The sequence below is a fragment of the Beta vulgaris genome, chromosome 5, assembly GCF_026745355.1.
Source record: "Beta vulgaris subsp. vulgaris cultivar EL10 chromosome 5, EL10.2, whole genome shotgun sequence".
In the NCBI taxonomy this organism is placed as follows: Eukaryota; Viridiplantae; Streptophyta; class Magnoliopsida; order Caryophyllales; family Amaranthaceae; genus Beta; species Beta vulgaris.
This window is the reverse complement of record NC_079206.1, coordinates 42,024,394-42,047,584: the sequence shown is the minus strand read 5'-3', so window position 1 is coordinate 42,047,584 and position 23,191 is coordinate 42,024,394. Positions and strand designations below refer to the sequence as shown.

The following is a 23,191-nucleotide window of genomic DNA, read 5'->3' as shown; positions in this document are numbered from 1 at the left end:
TCGTCGCCTACGAGTCCATTTGGTATAAAAAAATAATAATATAAATTCTCTTTTTCTACTTTAAATTAATGTACATAGTCTGTTTTATAATTCTAATGTATTTGATTAAGTTTTTAATTTGATTAAGGTTGTAATTTGATTAAGGTTTGTAATTATAAGTAACTTATAAAGTAAGTAAAGGAAATCGGATTTATAATTTATAGTTGTAGTTCTTATGATAATTTTATTATTGAAATCCGATTTTTATTAGACGTGTACATAAGGGTTTAAGTGGTTTTGTAAATAAAAGATAGTAAAAGTTAAAGAAAGCAGATTTGCATATTATTATTAGTTCGTAAAGATGTTAGTTTCAATAAAGTTTATGAATAGGAAGTTTAAACAACAAGATTGGTTATTTTTATGTTTCGAAACACTAAGTTTTACATAGCTAGTTAAGCTGTTTTGTATTTTAATAATATCAAGGACTTAACATTGAATACTTTATTATTCGATTAGGTCCCAATTTTATAAGTGGAGCGTTTAAGTAGTCAGCACATATTCTTTGTTACAAGGTATGTATGCGTACTAGTCTAGTTGGATATGTTAGTATCATGTTAGGTTATGAATTATTTCATTGGAACCTAGAAACATGATCGGGAACAATTGTATGATTATGAATGATGAGATTGTTTGGTATCATGAAATCGATTGGAAATCTTCATGTATTTCCTGGTTGTATGACTTGTGAATTGGATTGCATCATTATTGGAATGCATTATTCTATAGTATCACAAGCATGAAATGTATTGGATTGGAATCCTTTGATTTATTGTTATAGCAAGGATGGTACAGGAACTAAATAATTGAGCAATGTACCTAGAAGGAAATTAAATGATTATATATTTAATGTTATGTGAACGAATAACACTAAGAAGGATATTTGGCGATAAACTTGTAGTTGGAATTCCTACAAGTAATGAACAATGGGGGGAGTGTGGGACTTATTCCACACTCCTTCGCAGGCCAACTGTGACGACAATAGTGTCCTTATAAATTTTGATAAATCAAGTAGGCGAAAGGTTCCGTACGATCTTGGCGGTATGCATACTAAGGTGATGGATGTGGGACAAAACGAAACTGTATTTACATTCCATCTAATAGACCAAGTTGTCTATTAAGGATTAAGTAGCCCGTCTGATTCTTGTAAGATGACAATGCACGTTCGCTGCCAACGAAATAATAAAAGTAATAAATGTAATACTCTTGTAGTATCATTTCGATCTAGGAATGTTTCATATTGTTTTAACTGTGCTTAGTATATCGTTTCACTATTTAAGTATGTATTCAGCATAGCTGATTGTTTGTTATATGTGTTTGTTTGTTGACCTGTGATGAACCACTGGCATTCAATGGGTAGTAGATTAGGTATCTTGTGGATGCTGCATGAGTTCGGGCATACAGCTCTTTGCTTTTCTGAACTTTTGAAGTGTTTTTATTAAACCTTCTAAAGTTTATTTCTGAAGTACATAGTTAATGGTTTTAAATAAAAAGGGGTCAAGAATTATTCTCGAGTTGTAGTCTGCATTTTATTTCCGCTGCAATTTAACTTTAATGATAATGTTTTAAGTTAATAAGCCTTGCGTTTCACCGTGGCAGTAACACTCCCAAAGTCGATGCGATGTAGTTTAGACGTGTATGGATTTTGGAGTGTTACAAAACATGTTGCCTTCTGGGTGCAATGAAAGGTTTTGCACATATGTAATCCTACCACAACATTCAGGCTATGATGACAACAAAATAAGTAAAGTTTTTGAATAAATATTAAAACATACCCAGGTGTCGTTGATAATGTTAATAATTTGTAACTTACTACTTGTTATCAATGACCAAGTCGATTTATTGTGTAAAACTCGTTGAGCTGGTGTCAGCCCCCAATGATGCCTCCATTGTTGTCCTTGGATTCTTCTTCGTGATGTGCTTGGCGTCAGACATCTTCTAGTCACTAAGTAGCTCATTGAATGCTCTAATCCATGCGTTGTTACGTGTTGTACCATGTTCGCATTGGCAGTTATGGCTTGTTACATCAGGGCATTGTATGAAAGTCTTGATGGGAGCCCCTATGACACCTACATCTAAGGCAGGCATTGTATTTGTCTTCAAATTTTATACATGTAACCGTCGAAAACTTCCAAAATTCTGACCATAGAGTGTTGTATCATATAGTTAATTTAAATTTTAGTCATTCTAGATGTATACACTATTATGTCCCCTTGTAGCAACTTCATGGCAAATTCAAATGTCTTCAGTTGTTAAACTCGGCTTTCCATCTTAATGTGGTTTTCACACTTCTTTGTTTACAACAACAATGTTAAGCATCATCTCCTAGCATGGTAGGTTCTTGAGGTTTGGACTTAAGTCAACCACAAAATTGGATGAGGTTTGTGGGTTTTATGATGTTTTTGATGGAAAATAACGATGTGATGATTGAAACTTGCATTGCTTATATTTTAATAACATCACTAACTTAATTCATTAGTTAACAATCGACACTCGTATCAAGCCACTAGCTAGCGACCGACACTAATATGACGTTGTTGTTGCCGACCAACAATACCCGTTGACGACAAACACTGAGGTGACATTGCGGTTGACGACCGATACCAAGGTGATAGTGTTGTTGCCGACCAATATTAATTGTTGACTATGGACACTAAGTTGACATTGCAATTGACGATCGACAAAAAGGTGATGTCGCTACTGATCACTGACGCAAAGGTGACATTCTGTTGACGATCAACACTTCAACGACATCAGTACTTGAGTACCTCAAAGTGGCATCATTGTTAACCACTCCTAAATTTCACCCAAAGCGATCGTGAACTTCTTTTCATGTTCACACAGTTACCAGCTTGTAAGACGAAGGGAACACATCATAACATACCAATTCCAACACACATGCACCCATGAGTAGCCGCAAGTGAAAGTGCGAATCGCAAATATGAATGCCCCTAAAGAGTCAAAAGACCAAATAGAGATCATTAAATATCCAAACTAAATGTTATTTTCTCCTTGTGTTTAATAAGCTTGACTAGACTAATAATTTTTCCTTCCACATGTATTTCGAGTTGCGATATTCATACAAGCATAGAACTAATTTACACGTACACTATTTCCTCCTATTGTAGCACATTGATGTCTTTACCTAGAAGCAATAGAAGGTGAAATATGAGTGCCCTGAAGCACGTAGCCTGTACTCCACACGCCGTGCTTCATGTCGAACCAATTGGCAACTTCATTTGTGGCGAATAATGCCAGCAGCACAGATACTCATAGCATGACTTTAGGGCACAGTGTTACCTTGCTTCTGCTGTAAGTTGAGTGGTTATCTCATTCTTCAGTTATAATGCTCCAACAGGAGATAGATCAACCAGAGCGATCACACGCTCTGCTATCTCTGCACCAGCATTTGGCTTTGCGGCCTGTAGAGCCCTTTCTGACATTGTTTTCATTAGGAGCTCGTTATCTGCATGATATTAATATTAAAACTATCATTACAAACAATAACCTACAATTAAGGAAAACAATGCAAAGACTAGGATTTGTACTTGTATTTCCTGGCATCTCATATTTCTTATTCTTGGTAATAGGTCAACTTGAGACTGATATTTCTCAACCAACAAGAATAAATGAAAAAACTCTTAAGACACTAACAAAGAACCAAAAGAATGCCACAGGAAATTCATAAATAAGAGGATGATAAATGATAACAATTTTCAGGTAATTGATGAAAGATTATCTCTCTTAAAACCTTAAAAACCATAAGATGCTCGTATCAAACAGTTTTCATATTTTAAAACCAATGTCCAATGGGCATTATTTTAACCCCGGGGTAGAGATGACCAACAGTGCGGGCCAATACAGCCCAGCCCACCTCGTGGGTCGTGTAGGCTGCGCCAGCAAAAAGCCCAGTCCAGCCCAACTCGAACCGTCAAATTAGTGGGTGCGTCGTGGGCCAGATTTTTTGAGCCCAACCCACTAAAGCCCACTACTAAAACCGCCCAGCCCGGACCATGAAACCGGTCCAAACCCGATCCATGAACTAAACCAGCCTAACAATATTACCAAATGTTAAAATATTGAACAATATTGTATAAATTAATAATATTAAATCAATTGTTTAAATAATTTTAATCAAATTGCATATATTATAATTCAATCAAATTTAAAAATAATGAAATTATTCATTATTAGCAATATTTGTATATATTTTTAAATAATTTTAAAGATTTTATGTAATAATAATGAATAATTTAAATGATTAAATAATTTTGAAAAAAAAAAATCTCATGTCGGCCCGTCAGCCTGGTCCAGCCCACCAAACCCACGAACCGTGAAAACGGTAACAGACCGGTGTGGGCCAAGATTTTTTCAGCCCGCCCAACCAATGAATTTCACAGTCCGGTCTTGGGCCATAAAATCTCAACCCAGCCCACTACGGCCCACGGTCCGGCCTGCCCAGCCAGCACGAGTGGCCATCACTACCCGTGGGTGTTGCTGAACAACCTGATAGATGTTTTTCAAAGATTACTGACACATGATACTGCAAAATCGAATGAACAGCTGCTTCACCATTATAGTTACATATCCCCATGATAAATCTCATTGCCAGTAGAACTTAAGATGATTTTGTGACATCATATCAAGTATATAAACTTTTCCATCAATCATTTCCGTGTGCTCTCAAGCTTGCTTGGAAATAACCTAGGATCCTAAATTCCTAATCGGTGCATTATGCTCTTTATTTCCAATCAAAGTTTATGTATGGATAATCCTACAACAAGCATCACATTAACAAACACAGTGACCATATTCCAGTTACACATGTGGTTTGCTAATTTTCTACAAAAACCTCCTTTGTTTCTTTTCCTTCCTTTAAAAGGACTTATGTTCATAACAAAGTATTACGATTAGTATTAATCCATGTTATACACGGCCAATAAAGTAGGAATATTTTTCAATGTTCCTAACCACATCTAAAAGAGAGCTTCTCAAAAGCACACTCTGAGACACATTAACTATCCAGGATGAAATCATCTGTTTCTAATTTGCATCCTCGTTGTGTATGGGTCTGACCGCCTAAGAGGGTGTGTAAACTAATTTATAGTCCATGGCCGTTCCTCTTGGAGGGGCGAAAAGTTTGAAATTGTAACATTAACTACTGTCATCAAGTAATCAGGGTTTGAGCAACTCAAACAATGAACTAACAAATGAGAGAATAGAGAATAGATAGAAATAGAGAGAAAGAGAGATAAGAAGAAGAGAAAGAGAAGTGTTTGATTAATTTTCTAAACGGAATCCAAGATATACAGCTTAGGCTATTTATAGCCGAGCTCAACTAATTCTCAACTAACTTTCCCGCCTAAAAAACTGTTAAGTTTTTTATAACTACTTATTGACAAACCTCCTATTACATTCCACCCTCCTTGAAACAAAACTTGTATACAAGTTTTGATCAATCTATTATATCATGACAAACTGATTATTCATCTAAATAATGTTTAAGGATTTACCAAATATTGATAGAATTACAAAAGAGGGGAAGTGTTTCTCAAATTCTTCTACAAACTCCCATGTAGCTTCATCTGTAGACATCCCTTCCCACTGGATACGGCGCTTGAGCAGTATTATGGCATTTTACAACCCTCCTATCAAGAAGTGCCAGAGGTTGAGCCATATCAGATTCTGATTGTCCATAGAACCAGCATGGAGTATGAGCTACTGCAGGCAAAGCACCTCGAAATGCTTTTAGTTGAGAAACATGAAAAACTGGATGTAATGGAACATTATCTAGAAGTTTAAGCTTATAAGCTACTTGACCAATCACCTCACTCTGGAAAGGACCAAAGTATCTAGAAGATAACTTTTCATTATGATTCACCCTTAAAGACTTCTGTCTATAAGGCTGCAACTTGAGCCAAACCCAAGTGCATACTACAAAACTTTTTTCACTTCTATGTCTATCAGCCTGATTCTTTTGCCTTTGTTGTGCTCTCTCAAGATGGAATTGTAAAAGTTTGAACATAGCCTCCCTCGTCTGTAAAGACCTACCTATCCTTTGTTTCCCAGGAAGATAGGGCAAATATAAAGGTGGTGGCTGGTTGTAAACGACCTCATAAGGGGTAGTCTGAGCCGAAGTTTGATAATTAGTGTTGTACCACCATTCAGCTAGGGGGAGCCATAAAGACCATTCATGAGAAGTCTCCCTACACATACACCTTAGGAAGCTTTTAAGATGTTTATTGACAATCTCAGTCTGGCCATCAGTTTGTGGATGGTAGGCTGAAGACAACAGCAAGGTAGTACCAAAGAGGGCTTGCCAAAATTGGGTGATGAATATAGAATCCCTGTAACTTAAAACTGAATCCAAGTATAACTGAGCTACATCAATCGTTGTACATGGATGCTTAAGTGCCATGAAATGCCCATATTATTTACATATTTACTCGGTCTATTCACAACTACCATGATGACTTCTTTACCATGGATATATCAACCCAGACTTCCTGAAGGATAGGAAGAGGTTGTAATGATCCTAGATAAGCAACACTTTCATACTTATTACCCTGGCACACTACACAAGTTCTCACAAAGTGAGTAATAAATTTGGTCATTCCCTTCCAATAGAAGAGAGCTTTGACCCTTTTTAGTGTTGCATCTCTACCTGAATGACCTTCTCCGTGAGCAAAGGCATATAAACCACTGTAGCTTCCTTCTCAACAAGCCAGCAACTAAAGAGAAGTCTATAATCTGCAAACCTCGCTGTAATTGAGTGACAAGTTGTTGGATATTTACATCCAAGTTATAATTGGCTTGAAGCAAAGAAATAAGTTAGAATCTAAGACTGACAAGGCTAGGCAAAGAACCTCATATCCACTGACCCTAGATAAAACATCAGCCACCAAATTATCACAACCACTCTTATAGTGAATAACATAATCAAAATCCATGAGCTTGGATAACCGAAATTGCTGGAAAGGGGTTGAAATATTTTGTTGATGTTGAAAAACAAACTTTAAATTTAGGATGTTATATTTAGCTTTCTTTAATTAGCATTTGTTTAATTTAAATAGTGGTTTGTGATGAGAACAATTATCATCCTTTAATTATTTAGAATTGTATAACTATATATATGTAACATTTCTAATCATGAAATTATAATATAAAAAAAAAAAAGCAGAAGCCTGAGAGAGTTTAACAGAAATAAAGAAAAGGAGATATAAGGAGAAGTTTTGCATTATAACATATATCTAAAATTATATTTTTCTTATCCTGGGTTGTAACTCATATTTGTTTCTCTTTCATATACTCCTATAATTATTTGAGTTAGCAATTCGTAAATTGTTATAACTCCTACATTTGGTATCAGAGCCACGTTATCGTTTCATATCAATACCAAAATGTCGACCAACTTTGTTCAACCACAAGTACCTCAATTGTCCAAAGACCAATATGAAGATTGGTGTATCAAAATGAAAGCTTTGTTTGGCTCCCAGGATTTATGGGATGTTGTGAGTGATGGTTTCGAAAAACCATCTGATGAAACAAAGACTTCTTTAACCAAAGAAAAAAAAGAAGATTTGAAGGAAAATCAGAAAAAGACCAAAAGGCATTATTTTTGATCTATGCTAGTTTAGATCGTGAAACATTTGTAAAGATTTCAAATGCAACCACAAGCAAAGAAGCTTGGGACACCTTGCGACAATATTTAAAGGTGTCAGAGGGTTAGGAAAATCCGTTTACAAGCCCTGCGAGGTGAATTTGAAGAAATAAAAATGACAGAGACTGAGTCTATTTCTGATTTTTTTCTCGGCTTCTCACGAATGTGACACAACAAAAACAAAATGGTGAAAGATGAAGATAAAAAAATTTTGAAAAAGTTCTACGATCGTGTAATAAAAAATTCAATCATGTATTACCAGCAATTGAAGAATCAAAGGATATTGATACATTATCAATAGAAGAACTCATGGGATCACTTCAAGTGCACGAACAACGAATTCAGAAGAATGATGGACCAGCTGTAATAGATCAAGCACTTGATCAAGATTCCAATCAAATGAACAAAGAGGTGGAAACCGACGAGGAATTTTCGAGGACGAGGAGGTAGAGGTCGTGGTAACTACCAACCTCGCAATCAAAATAATGAGAGAAGTTTTGGCCGTGGAAGAGGGTCAAATAGAGGAGGAAGAATTTTCAATGAACGTGGTAAGACAAAAGACATTCAATGCTATAATTGTCAAAAATATGGACATTATGCATCTGAATGTTGGAGCAAGCAAAAGGATCGGGAAATCATTTAAATTTCGCTGAATCATCCCAAAACAATGAGGAAAGTCCTGCATTGTTACTAGCACATGAAGAGGCTAGTAATCAAAAGACATGTGGTTTTTCGATTCTGGTGCGAGTAACCACATGTGTGGTAGAAGAGAATATTTTATTGACCTTGATGAGAATGCACAAGGTAATGTAAGTTTGGGAGATTCATCCAAACTACAAGTTGAAGGTAAAGGGAAAATACGAATATTTCAAGCAAATGGAAATGAAGAATTTATTTCTAATGTTTACTACGTGCCTGATATGAAAAGCAACATCCTTAGTATTGGGCAACTTTTGGAAAAGGGATATATTGTTCATATGGAAGGTAATAATCTTCAACTTAAAGATAAAAGTGGAAGACTTATTGCTCAATCAAAAATGGCGAAGAATCGCATGTTTCCGCTGCAACTTAACACCGAGGTACAAAAATGCTTCTATGGTGTTATTGAGAATGATTCATGGAAATGGCATAAGCGTTTTGGGCATCTGCATTTCAATGGCCTAAAACTTTTGCAATCGAAGAATATGGTGCATGGCTTGCCTAAAATTGAAGATCCTAAACAAGTTTGTGAGATATGCACGGCAGGAAAACAAGCTAGACTACCATTTCAGAAGGGATTATCATGGAGAGCGAAAGCACCATTGCAATTGGTACACACAGATATATGTGGACCATTGGAACCGATATCTTTAGGAGGTAATCGTTATTTTATTACCTTCATAGATGATTATAGCAGGAAATTGTGGGTGTATATGTTAAAGGAGAAATCAGCTGCATTTGATACATTTATGCAATTTAAAGCTCGGGTGGAGCTTGAAAGTGGGTATAAGTTGAAAACCCTAAGATCAGATCGAGGGGGTGAATATAAATCAAATTTATTCAAAAATTATTGCAAAGCGACGGGAATACGACAACAATTCACAGCCTCCTATACACCACAACAAAATGGAATTGCCGAGAGAAAGAATCGAACAATTCTAGACATGACACGAAGCATCTTGAAAGAAAGGGGATTGCCGAAGCAATTCTGGGCAGAAGTTGTTGCTTGGACAACTTATATTCTAAATCGTTGTCCTACGAAAAGTGTGAAAAATATGACTCCACAAGAAGCATGGAGTGGTGAAAAGCCAAATGTTGAACATTTGAGAGTATTTGGGTGCATTGCCTATGCTCAAATACCAGAAGCAAACAGAAAGAAGTTAGATGATCGTGGTGAAAAATGTATCTTTATTGGATACAGTTCACAATCCAAGGCTTATAAATTATATAGTCCAATAACTGGAAAGTTAATTGAGAGTCGGGATGTAATATTCAGCGAAGGAGAATCTTGGAAATGGGATGACCAAGAAAAAGAGAAAGAGAAAATTGTGTTTGAAGGGTATGATGATGCTAAGGAGAGGAGTTCTGAACAAAATCCACCAAACACTCCACAAAATAATAATAGTCATCATCACCACCATCGCCATCAACTGGAGGATCAAGTTCATCATCAAAAACACCTCTTAAGATGAGAAGCTTAAGAGACATCTATGAGAATACAACTGAAGTTGAAGAGGTAGATTTATTTTGCCTATATGCTGATCATGAACCAATCAATTTTAAAGAAGCCGCTGGAGAAAAAGAATGGATATCTGCTATGAAAGAGGAGATTCATTCAATAGAGAAAAATGATACATGGGAACTTGCTACATTGCCAAAGGGCCAAAAGGCTATTGGTGTGAAATGGGTATATAAGATCAAGAGAGGTGCTGATGGAAGCATTGACAGATACAAGGCAAGACTTGTAGCAAAAGGTTACAAGAAAAATACGGGGTTGATTACGATGAAGTATTTGCTCCCGTAGCTCGATTAGATACAGTGAGATTGTTAATTTCACTTGCAGCACATCATAAATGGAAGATATACCAGCTTGATGTTAAATCTGCATTTTTAAATGGCGTTCTTGAAGAAGAAGTTTATGTAGAACAACCTGAAGGTTTTATTATCAAGGGACAAGAAAATAAAGTGCTTCGGCTGAAAAAGGCACTTTATGGTCTAAAGCAAGCTCCACGAGCTTGGAACACACGTATTGATGGATACTTAATCCAGAATGGTTTTGTTAAGTGTCCGTATGAACATGCAGTCTACGTGAAGAAGAATGGTGATAATACTCATAGTAAGCTTATATGTTGATGATCTATTGTTCACTGGGAACAATGAAAGAATGTTCGAAGATTTCAAAAGGGTCATGTTCAAAGAATTTGAAATGACCGACTGTGGGCTGATGAATTACTTTCTTGGGATAGAAGTACAACAAAATGAAGATGGAATTTTCATTTCACAAAAGAAATATGCAAAAGAGATTCTTGAAAAGTTTAAAATGACTACATGCAAACCCATGAGCACTCCTGTCTCAACAGGAATAAAGATGACGAAAGTTGGAGAAGGAAAATCAATTAATCCAACTTTGTACAAAAGTCTAGTTGGAAGCCTAAGGTACTTAACTATCACAAGCCTGACATTGTATATGGAGTTGGGCTTGTCAGTAGATACATGGAAACACCAAAAGAATCACATTGGTGCACTGCAAGAGAATAGTAAGGTATATAAAAGGTACCTTAGAATATGGAATGTTTTATGCTTATGGAGATGAAGCAACATTATACGGCTATTCAGATAGTGATTGGGCTGGAGATCAAGATGAAAGGAAAAGTACAACTGGATATGCTTTCTATCTAGGTTCAACTGCTTTCACTTGGAGTTCGAAAAAGCAACCAGTGGTAGCATTGTCAAGCTGCGAAGCAGAATACATAGCAGCTTCATCTGCAGTCTGTGAAGCAATATGGTTAAGAAATCTCCTACAAGAACTTGATCATGTTCAAGTGAAACCTACGACAATACACGTCGACAATGTGTCTGCAATAAAACTTGCTAAAAATCCAGTTCAACATGGAAGGAGTAAACACATTGATACTCGTTTTCATTTCTTACGAGATCAACTGAAGCAAGGAACAATTGAGCTCAAGTATTGTAATACCACTGAGCAAGTTGCAGATATTTTTACAAAGCCCCTATCTCTGGAAACATTCAAAAGGTTGAGAGAATTACTTGGTATGAAAATTAAAGTTTGGGGGTGTGTTGAAAAACAAACTTTAAATTTAGGATGTTATATTTAGCTTTCTTTAATTAGCATTTGTTTAATTTAAATAGTGGTTTGTGATGAGAACAATTATCATCCTTTAATTATTTAGAATTGTATAACTATATATATGTAACATTTCTAATCATGAAATATATAAAAAAAAAAAGCAGAAGCCTGAGAGAGTTTAACAGAAATAAAGAAAAGGAGATATAAGGAAAGTTTTGCATTATAACATATATCTAAAATTATATTTTTCTTATCCTGGGTTGTAACTCATATTTGTTTCTCTTTCATATACTCCTATAATTATTTGAGTTAGCAATTCGTAAATTGTTATAACTCCTACAGTTGAAGCAACCATTTGAGGCTCTTTTGATTTGTCCTGATGACAAATTGTTGTCCAGAGATGTATTGTTCCCACTTCTCCACAACAGTCACCACAATCAAAAGCTCTTTTTCATACACAAATAATTTTTGTCATTTTGGGCCTAAGGCTCTGTTTAGACCAAAGGGTGTCCAATTCCAGTCTTGGAAGCATCAATTTCAATATCAAATTGCATTTGAAAACTTAGGCAAGGCCAACACAAGTGTCGTACTTGAAGCAATTTTACGTTTTTCAAAAGTTTAGTATGCTGATTGTTCTAGTGGAATTCCCTTTCTTCAAAAGCTGATGAAGAGGCTTGCTAACCCAAGCATAGTTCCTCACAAACTTCCTATAATACCCAGCTAAGCCAAAAAAACTTCTCAAGTCTTTAAGTGTTTGTGGAAGTGGCCAGTTGACCATTGCTGCAATCTTTTGGGGATCTGTTTCAACACCCTTTCCTGATATAAAATGCCCTAGATACTCCACCTTGTCTGTGGCAAAAGAGTACTTGCTTTCCTTAGCAAATAATGTGTGTTTAGTCATAAGTACAAAAACCTCTTCTAGATGCTAAATATGGGCTTCCAAAGTAGGACTATAAATTAAAATGTCATCAAAGAAAACCAAAACACATTTTCTTAACAAAGATTTTAAAATTTGATTCATCAAACTTTAAACTCTGCCTTACGTAAAGTTGTCGGTGTACGATTAACCTATGGATTTGAAATCACTGCTTACAATGATGCATGAGCATTAGTTAAGCCAAATGGCATAACTAAAAACTCATAATGGCCATGATGTGTTATATGCAGTCATATACACATCATCCTTATGCGCCTCAACTTATGATAACCAACCTAAAAATCAATCTTACTACACACACTAGACCCAACAAGTTCATCAATGAGCTCATCTCCAATTGGAATAGGAAATTTATCTTTTATTGTTTTTCTATTCAAATCCCTATAATCTACACACATCCTCCAAGAACCATCTTTTTTACTAACCAACACCACAGGAGAAGCAAAGGGACTATTGTTGTCTCTAATGATACCTTGATATAATGTTTCTTGCACTGAATTTTCAATGATATATATCCCTCTGTTTAAGAGGATATATATAAGGCCTAATATTTACTGGATTAGCTCCAAATTCCAGTGCAATTTTATGATCATATAAAGGCCTAGAATGGGGGAATACAGTTGGTTCTTTAAAGATTAGTGCATATTCCGCAATACCTGGATGAACTCGATGTTGTTCCTGTTGCTCAGAAGAACAACTAAAGAAAGTGAGATCCTGTTGCTTCTCTTGCTGGAACAAGTTGGAGCAAGTAAAGCTACACAAAATTAGCTAAAAGATCACTAGAATTATGTCCTGCTGCTCTCACTTGTTCAGGAAGCAAGCCCCTCAAAGATATATGTTGGCCACCATGGTCAAATTCCATTTGCAACTTTTAAAAGTCCCATTTAATCAGGCCATACCCAGTTTCATGTCACAGCTCCCTAAGGGTATGAGAAGCACATCAGATTGGAATTTTACTCCTTGCATAATTCAAGAAAATTCCTACAAATGGACTGTTAGGCCAAGTGGTTCCCATCAGCGTGGTGCTATGTTTTCAACTTCTAAACCCAATGATCTTGCTACACCCACATCCAAGAAGTTATGTGTAGACCCTGAATCAATCAAAACATGGAGAGACTGTAACCCACGCATCCCACTCACCCTCATAGTCTGAAAATGGTGATTGCCACTCAATGCATAAACACAAATATGAGGCTCTACTACAACATCAAACTCCATTGCACCCTCATCACTACTCATCACAACCAAGAATTTCTACAAGAAACAGTTGTGTTTGTTTAAGCTGACACTTATGACCCCTCTCATAAGGTTGGTCACAGAAATAACACAAAGCCTTAACAGTTTTTCCCTTCTTTCATCAAGTGTAAGGGTTATTTGTGGCCCGATTAGGAAGTTTTGGATTTTTGGTATGTATTTGGGGTAGGCAGTAAGGCAGGTAAAGAAATTGTAGCTGAATTTGTTTTAGAAGTGGAAGGGAAAGAAGGTTTGTAGGATGGCTTATTAGCTTCTAAATTTTTCTCCTGCAATCTTGCATACTCCATAGCTCTAGAAATTATTTTAGGCTTGAAGGCTCCTATAGGTGGTTTAATGCTAGCACATCCTGCTCCAAGCACAATGAGATCTCTAAAGAATATGTCATAGTCGTGCTACTCGTATTCCTCTAAAGTTTCCTTTTTACCCAAAACCTTTGTGCTCCAAGGGTGGCATGGCAACCACTTTTTTATCTAATGTAGCCACTAATTGTCGTAGTGTTAGTTTCATGTTAAACTTCGTTACTCTACTCATACATATATGTTGCATACTCTGATTACAAACCAACCTGCTGTCTTAGAGTCGTTTCATATCCATCAAGATCAACATTAACCTAAAACCACATACGTGGGCCCCTAACTTGCGTGTGGTGGGGTTACTTACACCGACAATAAAGTTGTTCTTCCTATTTTAACCTACGAATGAATATACAACAAGCTCTAAGAGTAAAACTAAAACAATCAAAAGACAGTCATAAGGAAGAGCTCACACGCTTTTCCTTGTCATTCCAGTGCATCGAATCTGATTGTACTTGCCACGAAGGTGTTGATGACGAACTAAAGTGTCGCATCACGTGTCCCTTCAGTTCTTGCCAATCATAGAAGGGCAGTCGCCGGTGTTCATCTCCGAACCACCGCCGCGCATCATCATCGAGCCCAATGATGGCAACCTTCAACTTCACTTCCTCATTTAACTGAAAAAATTCAAAGAATCTTCCTATTGAAGGATCCCATCCTTCAAATTTCCTCCATTAAACACATGAATTTGAAGCTCTTGCCGGATTCTCCTTTTTTCTTCAGAATCTGAAATCTCCAAATCACTTTTGTGTGTGATGTAGGCGAACTCTTCTCGAATCCATGTTTGCGTTTCTGACTATAACCTCCATTGCAGTTTCTTGTCTCTTTCTTTTTCTTTTTTCTTTTGTTTTCAAAAATCGAAAACCGGAAAAAAATCAGCGATTAATCTCTCTAAATCGTGTGCTCTGATACCATTTGCTATGAATTAACATAGCTTGGACACCATTAATAGCATAAATTAAGGAAGAAATAGAAGATTTGATTAATAAACTGAAATTACAGCAATAAAAAGGATAATTATAAGCTTTCGAGAGGCTTTTTCTCTCCCATTGAACTACTAAGACTCACCCAATTTTTCCTAACAATTTTTAACATGTTTTTCTCTCTCTAATTATCCCCGTATATAATGTAATTTCCTTAAGACAACTACATAGCTTATTCCCCAAGCTACTATTTAGATGATACTTAAATTACCCTTCCCCTTAATATTAGTTCATAGCAGAAAACTAAGACAGGGTGGGAGGGTTGGGCTTCATCAAGAAAGAAAAGAGGAGAAAGTTAGAGAAGGAAAGATCTTAGAGTCCACGTCATTGAGTAAAGTTTTAGCTTGACTATTAACTACATATAGAAAGTTGAAAATACATTAGCTCATCGCGACCTTGGGGGTTGACGAGGAAGCAGTCCTGAGGATCTTACTTGTACCCTCCATGTTCCAAGAACCTGATGCGTCGACTGTAGAGATTATCAACACCAAGCTCCTGGAGTTTCATGGGACGTGTAACTTACTTCAAGGACCACAATAACGGGGAACTTGAACGCAGTTGGGGATGTGTTAAAACTTGAAGTGGTTTAGGAAAGCCAAAGTTGTAGGTACATTTAATAACAAGGTCTTAAGTGGTGCTACATGCAACATGCCCACTTTCTTGCATTTTTCCTTTTCAAGCCTCTAATCACTTATAATTCGTTGGATAGGGGGATTTGGAAGGAACAGGATATAAGAAAAAGAGGGATTAATTGTCCCTTGTTTGAATACAACATTGGGAGAGTAAGAGAAAGGTTTAGGACGGATTAATTTTCCTCCCCCTCTTTTATAAACTATATTCTTCCACTGTTGGAAAGATTTGGAAAGAAGATGCAAGTTAACTCTTCCCTCCCCTACTTTTTCCTGCATCATTGCTATGAAGATAGGGTATTAAATACTAATAATTCAATATTAAATTCCATAGTGTGTCATGGCTAATCCAGATTCCAAAGCGTTAGATGAATCTAGAAGAAAACTCACCCAACCCCCCCCCCCTCTTCAAACCCAATTACCCCCAAACGAAAAAGGATACATCTAAAGTAATATACTTGAGTTGATTGCTTTGTGTCACAACTCACAAGTCACAACCTGTGTTATGTATCAGAACCTTCAACATAATTTTTCAAAGAAATGTTGCTATTCAATATGGATGATTATTTATCAGATTGTTATACAAAGGAAAAAAGAAAACTCTCTAAGGAAAATCTCATGGAGATGGAGAAACGAAAAAACAAAATCGGACTTATGATAAAGTGGCATCCTGTCTAGATTGACATGGAATAAAAATTATAGCAGTCTTTTTAGAATGGTGGGGACGATGATATTTCTTATTATTGCTTCTTAAGCAGCATAGACACTATGAAATTAAAATTACTTGTGACTTACCCAAAATGTCGGTGATCGCATTTCTTAATGTCGTTGAGTCAAGTTCATCTTCAGTTATAATTCTTGAACCTGCTAAATCTGCCATTAAAGATGCATTTTGAAATTGATGTCCTTCTGCATCAATTGGAGATGGAATCTGCAATATTTAAAATTAAAGTCACTGTCAAATACATATTTTCTGAAACTAATGACATATGTGCTACAGAACAGCCAAAGCACTCATATGAAGCCAAAGTTCTATCAATAACATTCACTTACAAGTAAGAACACACTAAAAGAACTAATCATAATTTCACGACAAATTTAAGACAACAGATGCCAACTTTTAAAAGGTCAAGAAGATTTTTCAAAAAACAAAAAAAACAGACTAGTGGCTATAACTGAAGTTTGTACATCACAAAAATACACTAAAAAATAAAAATATACTTCCTCTGTTTCTAAATATTTACAAAAGTTTGACTTTTGCACTTGCCGATGCACAACTTTGTCCATTAATATCTCTAATTATGTATTTGTAAAAGTTGTATAAAGTTGATATTGTGAAAATATTCATTGGAACAAATCCACCAACATTTTATATGATCATTTTTGTTTAAATATATTAGTACAAAAAGACGGTCAAAGTGAGGTGTGTGCATAGCGCAAAACTCAAAGCGTTGCACTTAAGAAGAAACCGAGGAAGTACATCTTTAGCAAGAGGAATGATATTTGTATGTATGTATGTCTACATGCCCTTCCAGACCTCACGACTTGGTAAACTGCTTGACTGAGACCTAGCGGCTAGCTGCTCTCTCCTTGTGTCAAACGAATGTCTCCAACAAGATAGCCAGCTTGCCACTAGAGAAAATGTTCTAACATGAGAGAGTTTCACTGTCATGTTCTCTTCTATTTTCATAATTCCAGATGATTAACGTCTACCATTTAAAGTCATCTAAATTGTAGTCTATAGCTTTTAGAAACATTAAAAAGTTTACCACTATGAGATGGCCTGAGTATGTTCATCTAACGAAAGAGAAAAAGGTGAAGTTCTTGCAAGCCTGTGGAGCTAATGTGAAGACAACAAATAACTGCAATGCTGCTCAAGGTACAGAGCAAGGGTATGGACTAAATTCACCTAGAAAAAACACATCCACAACCATTAAGAACTTACCCAGCAACTTTCGCTTGCTAAAACAAGTCTTCACATAAAAGCAATATGCACCAACCTAGGGATACTAGCTCACTGGTAAACAAACTTAGTATATTAAAGCTTAATCATAAGCTGATGAGACAAGCACATATTCATCAAATACCACCTTTTGTGAAGGTACAAGATAGGCCATATTTGCCAGTTTAAATTCTCCTAGTTGTTTCTATGAAAGAAAGTTGCACATAAAAGATAAAGCAGGGTACTAAATCCTGGCCATTACACCACATTGCAACCACATTGTAAAGCTACAAACCATTTGCATTGCGTTCTGCAACTGTTATTGTCATGGCAACTGCAACAGAGACTTGATTCCTTGAAACAAACTCACTATCTTCATCCCGGATTCCCATTTGTTATGATAAGAAACATTCTTATTTGTAATCCCATTAGTATTATCAATTTTGTCCCCAGAGATAATTCATGTCTTACTCAGCAACGAGATAATAGGGGCCAACAAAATCAGGGCAATTAAAGAAATAGAGGGGAGAAAAGCCACACCACAAAGATGAGGGGGAACTTTGCGAAAGAAAGTATTTAGCAACTAATCGAGGGGACTCTACTTGCTTGAAATTTTGACTTGGGAGTTCCTAGATTTTCTCTTGTTTCGATGAATGGCAGCAGCCAACAGACAATAGCAATACCAGTTTTCTCATTATGCTTTGTAACATGGCTGTCATTTATGGCGTGTTCTTATGACCTGAAATTCATTTAGTTGGAGCTGTTAGAACTCATCTAAGATTATTTCAACTTATGTAAACGGTTAAGTTAATGGCTATGTTCTTTCCTGTTTCTAAAGCACCATATCGATGTAGAGCCTTTGTTTTTATTGTTTTTCCTATTGTCAAGGTTTTTTATTATTTAATCATTTGCCTTACTAAGGTGGCTGTGGCTAGTATATGTTTGTATTGCATTTGAGATTAGAATGTAGTGCAACTTTTTTGATAAGTGTTACTTTTTACGGTAATGTTAAAGGCACAGATTACTTATTAATATGCACATTCTTATTTTCGTGATAGTTGTTAGATTATTGATAAAGCATCAAGGCTTTGTCTAAATGACAGTATGCAGTATTACACTGGCTAGTTTTGAGCTATCATAAAGAATATCGTTGTTCATGTCTTGTTTATCACTTCTATGATTATTTCAACTTTTTATCTAGATATTTCCCATATGTCAATCAAAATCGATTTTATTTATATTACTACAAATAATTGATAGTCAAAGCTTTTATCCAAATAGATTGGTATCAAAGATTTTGGATTATCTTGTAGACTTTATTTTAATACAAATGCCATCAATGATTTCAACATTGAGAAACTCAATAGATTGTTGAATTTGGTTTACAGCAGCTCAAGATAAGATCCTCAAAAAAATAAAAAAGATCTCAAGATAAGAGCGATGGTTATGAAGGCCAAATCAATGCGCAGTCTCAAGCACCAAGGCCCACTCTAAACAGCAATTTTCAGAAGAATCCAACCCATTATAGTAAATAGCTGAATTTAAACTATCGGGTTCCGTTGTTCCAGTCTCTTTTCTTTCAGTAAAACTGAGTCTTGGTGGTTTACTTTAACCTTAAATGTGCCAAATGCTAGTCCACCATTGGTAGCATCAGATGCTTAATCACATATATAGTATCCCTCCAACAGTGAGCTTTTGGAGGCACACACTAGCACACCGTTGTAGTGGAGCTAACATGCTACTTCCACCAAATACCACATCTGCTACATGGGTGGCTTGGAAGTTTTGGAACATCTTTGAATTTTGATACACACACATATAATTGTGATACCATGTTAGCACAAGCAAGCTTTGTAAAGGAACCTAAGCATACTAACACGATGGTAATTGAGCTGATTTGAGCGTCACAGTAAAAACAAAGCCACCCCTTAACTTCCATTTCTTCTCCTAGGTTGACCAACTTTAAAGGCAACCCTAGTAGCGTAATCTTATACAAATTTCACGATTCCCTTCTATTCTCCCAACTAAAATATCCAAGAAGTAGATTGTCAAGTATCTTCCACCCTCCACTCACATTTGTCCTGGTCATGTCCCCCCCCCCCTCCCAACCTCCTCCCAAAACCAAAAATATCACAAACATGTTGGTAATATGAAATTTGGTGTTCTTCCTATCGTTTCTTTTCTTGAACCATGTAGAACTGTTCTCCTAGATTTGTTCTACCATAGGTCAGTAGGTTATGACTACAAAATTTGACCTTATAGCAGAGTCAAAACCAAACAAGCTTGGATAAAGGAAAGACAGATTCTTACCAGGATGGCGGGTTTCCCTGTAACTAGTAATTCAGAACAAGTCATTGCTCCTGCTCTAGAAACAACAAGATCCGCAGCAGCATATGCCATATCCATAGAGCGCAAAAACCTTTTCATAATGCAAATCTATGTTCAGAGCATGCACAAAACAAATTAATAAAACAAAAGGGTGTAACTTCGTTAACACAAACGCAAGTAAAAGTTGACACACATACCCACATCCACACCCACATACCAATACATACATGCAAGCACCCACATACACATACTCACACACCTAGACACACATCCACCAGCACACACAGACATACACGCCCTTATGCACACAAACTAACAAAATAAATGGACCAACAATGTGAACTTCTAGTACAAATATTACATACACATTCACACATATAGACCCCAAAAAATTAAAAGTTATGTTTATCACCAAAGTTGACTTCCAGTACACGGTTGAAATATGTTTCAGAATTCACTTATATTTGTAAGACATTAGTTTTATCAGTCACGTGTATCAATTGCCATTATTGTTTTTTGAAAGCTTAGAGGTAATGGTTTGTGTTTTAACAAAGTTAATAACATTTGAAAGTTGAAATTAGCTAGAGCTGTGGTGCGAGTGAGTGGGCCATGTTCCCCACTTCCTTTAGTTAGTTACTTATCTTAAGCTAATGTTAGTAAATTTAAGTGTATTCCAAAGGCACTAGTCACGTAATTTCCAAGTGAGAATTGGAGTGAAATATATTCTGCAAAGAAAACTCTGATCTTTAATGGTTTATTTCGCCAATAAGAACTGAATAATGAAGAGAAACAATATATTAATATAAATTTGAGAAGGTCAATCTTTGGCTCTCAATATACGAGTATATTGACCGGATTAGCAATGAATGAAAGGAGATGGAGACGCTCTAACCAAACTTAACTTAGCAATACCATTGACAATGAAGACAGACTTTTAGTAAAGGAGGGTTAAGTTATGGTTTTAATGGACTCAAAATATGATGCAATTAGTGTAGAAGCTTGGCATGTCGCTAGGTGGAGGAAGTTCTCAAAATTAAAGAGAGATACAGAAGAGGCCCAACAGTAACAAGAATGTTTCGTATGGATATATTTGACATAGAAGAAGTCTAGCATGGTTAACATTCACTTTTATTAAAGATCTAATCATATTTTAATCTTGAAAATAAATAACCTACTGCTCAACATGCAATTCTGTAAGCTTCTAACAATATAAAGATTTACATTGCAAAAGTAAACCATTTGAAAAACAGAACTCTTCCTGTAATTAGACTTCAGAGAAGAGATTCTCCTAAAACAAATTGAGCAAAGCTAAATGATAAGGGATCAAAATTGTTGCCTGCAAATTAATCTTGACTACATATAGGCTAGATTATCAAGCGTTAAAAGGAAGCAAAACAACTTTCAAAGGAAAAAAGAAAAGGACGCAAAAGAAAATGCCAAGTATTCTAGCTGGAGGAAAAGATTTACCACAAAATTACGGACTGCTAGAAAATTCAGATTTCAGAACCTGATTTAGATTAAGAAGTAAGCAGATACAATCACCAAGAGGAACAGACCGAATTTCCAACTTGTCGAAAACATCAAATATTTGTTAGACTTCGACTTGCATTCAAGGCAAAACTAGTAAATTAGCAAAAGTAATTTCGATGAATCAACCATAACAAATGGGACTCTTATCATTTTATAGTCTAAATCAAGAGCAGCACATTATAATAGCTTCATCAACATAAATAGAATAACAAAGATAACTTAAAATTAAATCAAAAATGCATTGGAAAAGAAAACTCACGGTGCCAAAACTAATCGAGGATGGTTTCGGACAAGGCTTTCCATCTCATCGAATGACTCAACACCAGTCTCCCAAACAATATGCAAATTCTGGCGGTCCACCAACATTTGATTATAAATATTAAAGAGAGCTATATTCATGGAATTAGCCCCAAAAGAACCCCCAAGCACCAGCAGCACAACGACTTCAGATTCCGAAACCTTAGCCAATCTAGGGAAAAAGTATGCCCTAGCCACGGCTTCTGATACAAATTTCCTAAGTGACAACCTCACTGGATTACCAGTCACAACAATCTTTTTCTTATCAGTAGGAAAAGAATCAACAGAAGAATTATAAGCAACAAAAACTAAGTCAGCAAATAAAGAAAGAAACCAATTAGCTAATCCAGGAATTGAGCTTTGTTCTTGAATAACCATCTTAAAGCCTTTAAGAGAAGCAATAAGGCAAATTGGGAAAGAGACATAACCCCCAGTTCCAACCACAACTTGAGGTTTAAATTCCTTGATTATATTCCAACTTGCACCCATTGATTTCAACCATTTAAAAGGGATGCTCAGATTTTCAAGAGACAAAATGGGACGCATTAATGGGGTGGCAGGAATGGGGGTAAAATCATACCCGGAAGACGGCACAACAGAGGTTTCCATCCCAGAATCAGTGCCAATAAACAAGATTTGAGCATCTGGGTTTGTGATTTTGATCTCATCTGCAATGGCTACTGCAGGGAAAATCTGCCCCCCTGCTCCACCGGCAGCGAAAACTACTCTTAATTGCTTCTCTTCTCTCTGCTTTGACTTTAACTTTAACTGGGAAGAATCAAGTGTTGGGGGGTCAATTGATAAGCAACAGAGAAAATGGGACCTGGGTTTTGGTAGGCAAAGGCGGGAAAAGTGGGAATGTGATTGTGGTGGGAATTTGCAGAAAACCATTGTTGTTAGTATTGGAAGGTGAAAGTTGCAGAACAATTCTTATTATTATGAGATCATTTGTTTAAGGAGTCTTAAATGTAATAGTGATTGTTAAATCTAAAAAGTGGAGTGACACTGATAGTGACAGGGAAAGCAAAGGAGTCGATGTTTTTGGGTTTATGGTAGGAAAGTGATGTTCTTGGTTTTTACTTTCATCAATGCAGTGGACATTATTTACTAACTGGTCATAATACTTCACATTTCTGAAATGGGAGCTTTTCTTTGGCTGCGATCCTTCTCCATTATTCTCGCGCCAAATACGGAGGAGTGAAACATGACAAATGATGAAATTGTCTCAACTCTCAATGACTTGCGCTTTTTTAGATATTTTTTTTTATTAGGAGAAAATAATTAGAATTTTTTCCTTGAATAATGCTAAATAGGGGATTAATTCCCAAAATGTGCCACAAAATTTTTTATTTCCCTGCGTGCCGTCCACGTAGGACGGCACGCGAAAAAAAGTTTTTTTTTTGTTTTAACGGGGATAAACCGCTACTCGGAGTAGCGGTTTACTTTAAAGAAAAC

At 36.1% G+C, this 23,191-nt stretch overlaps 1 protein-coding gene across 1 annotated transcript; it reads right to left on the bottom strand.

Moving 5' to 3' along the window:
* Positions 1-2,988: 2,988 nt before the first annotated feature.
* On the bottom strand, positions 2,989-22,903 carry LOC104908248 (hypothetical protein). The gene is made up of 4 exons (XM_010697343.4): positions 21,699-22,903; positions 19,892-20,000; positions 16,435-16,570; positions 2,989-3,502 (listed from the first exon to the last, which is right to left on the bottom strand). The coding sequence occupies exons 1-4, from the start codon at positions 22,625-22,627 to the stop codon at positions 3,378-3,380; spliced, it is 1,299 nt and encodes a 432-aa protein (XP_010695645.1). The 5' UTR covers positions 22,628-22,903; the 3' UTR covers positions 2,989-3,377.
* Between the last annotated feature and the right edge of the window lie 288 nt (positions 22,904-23,191).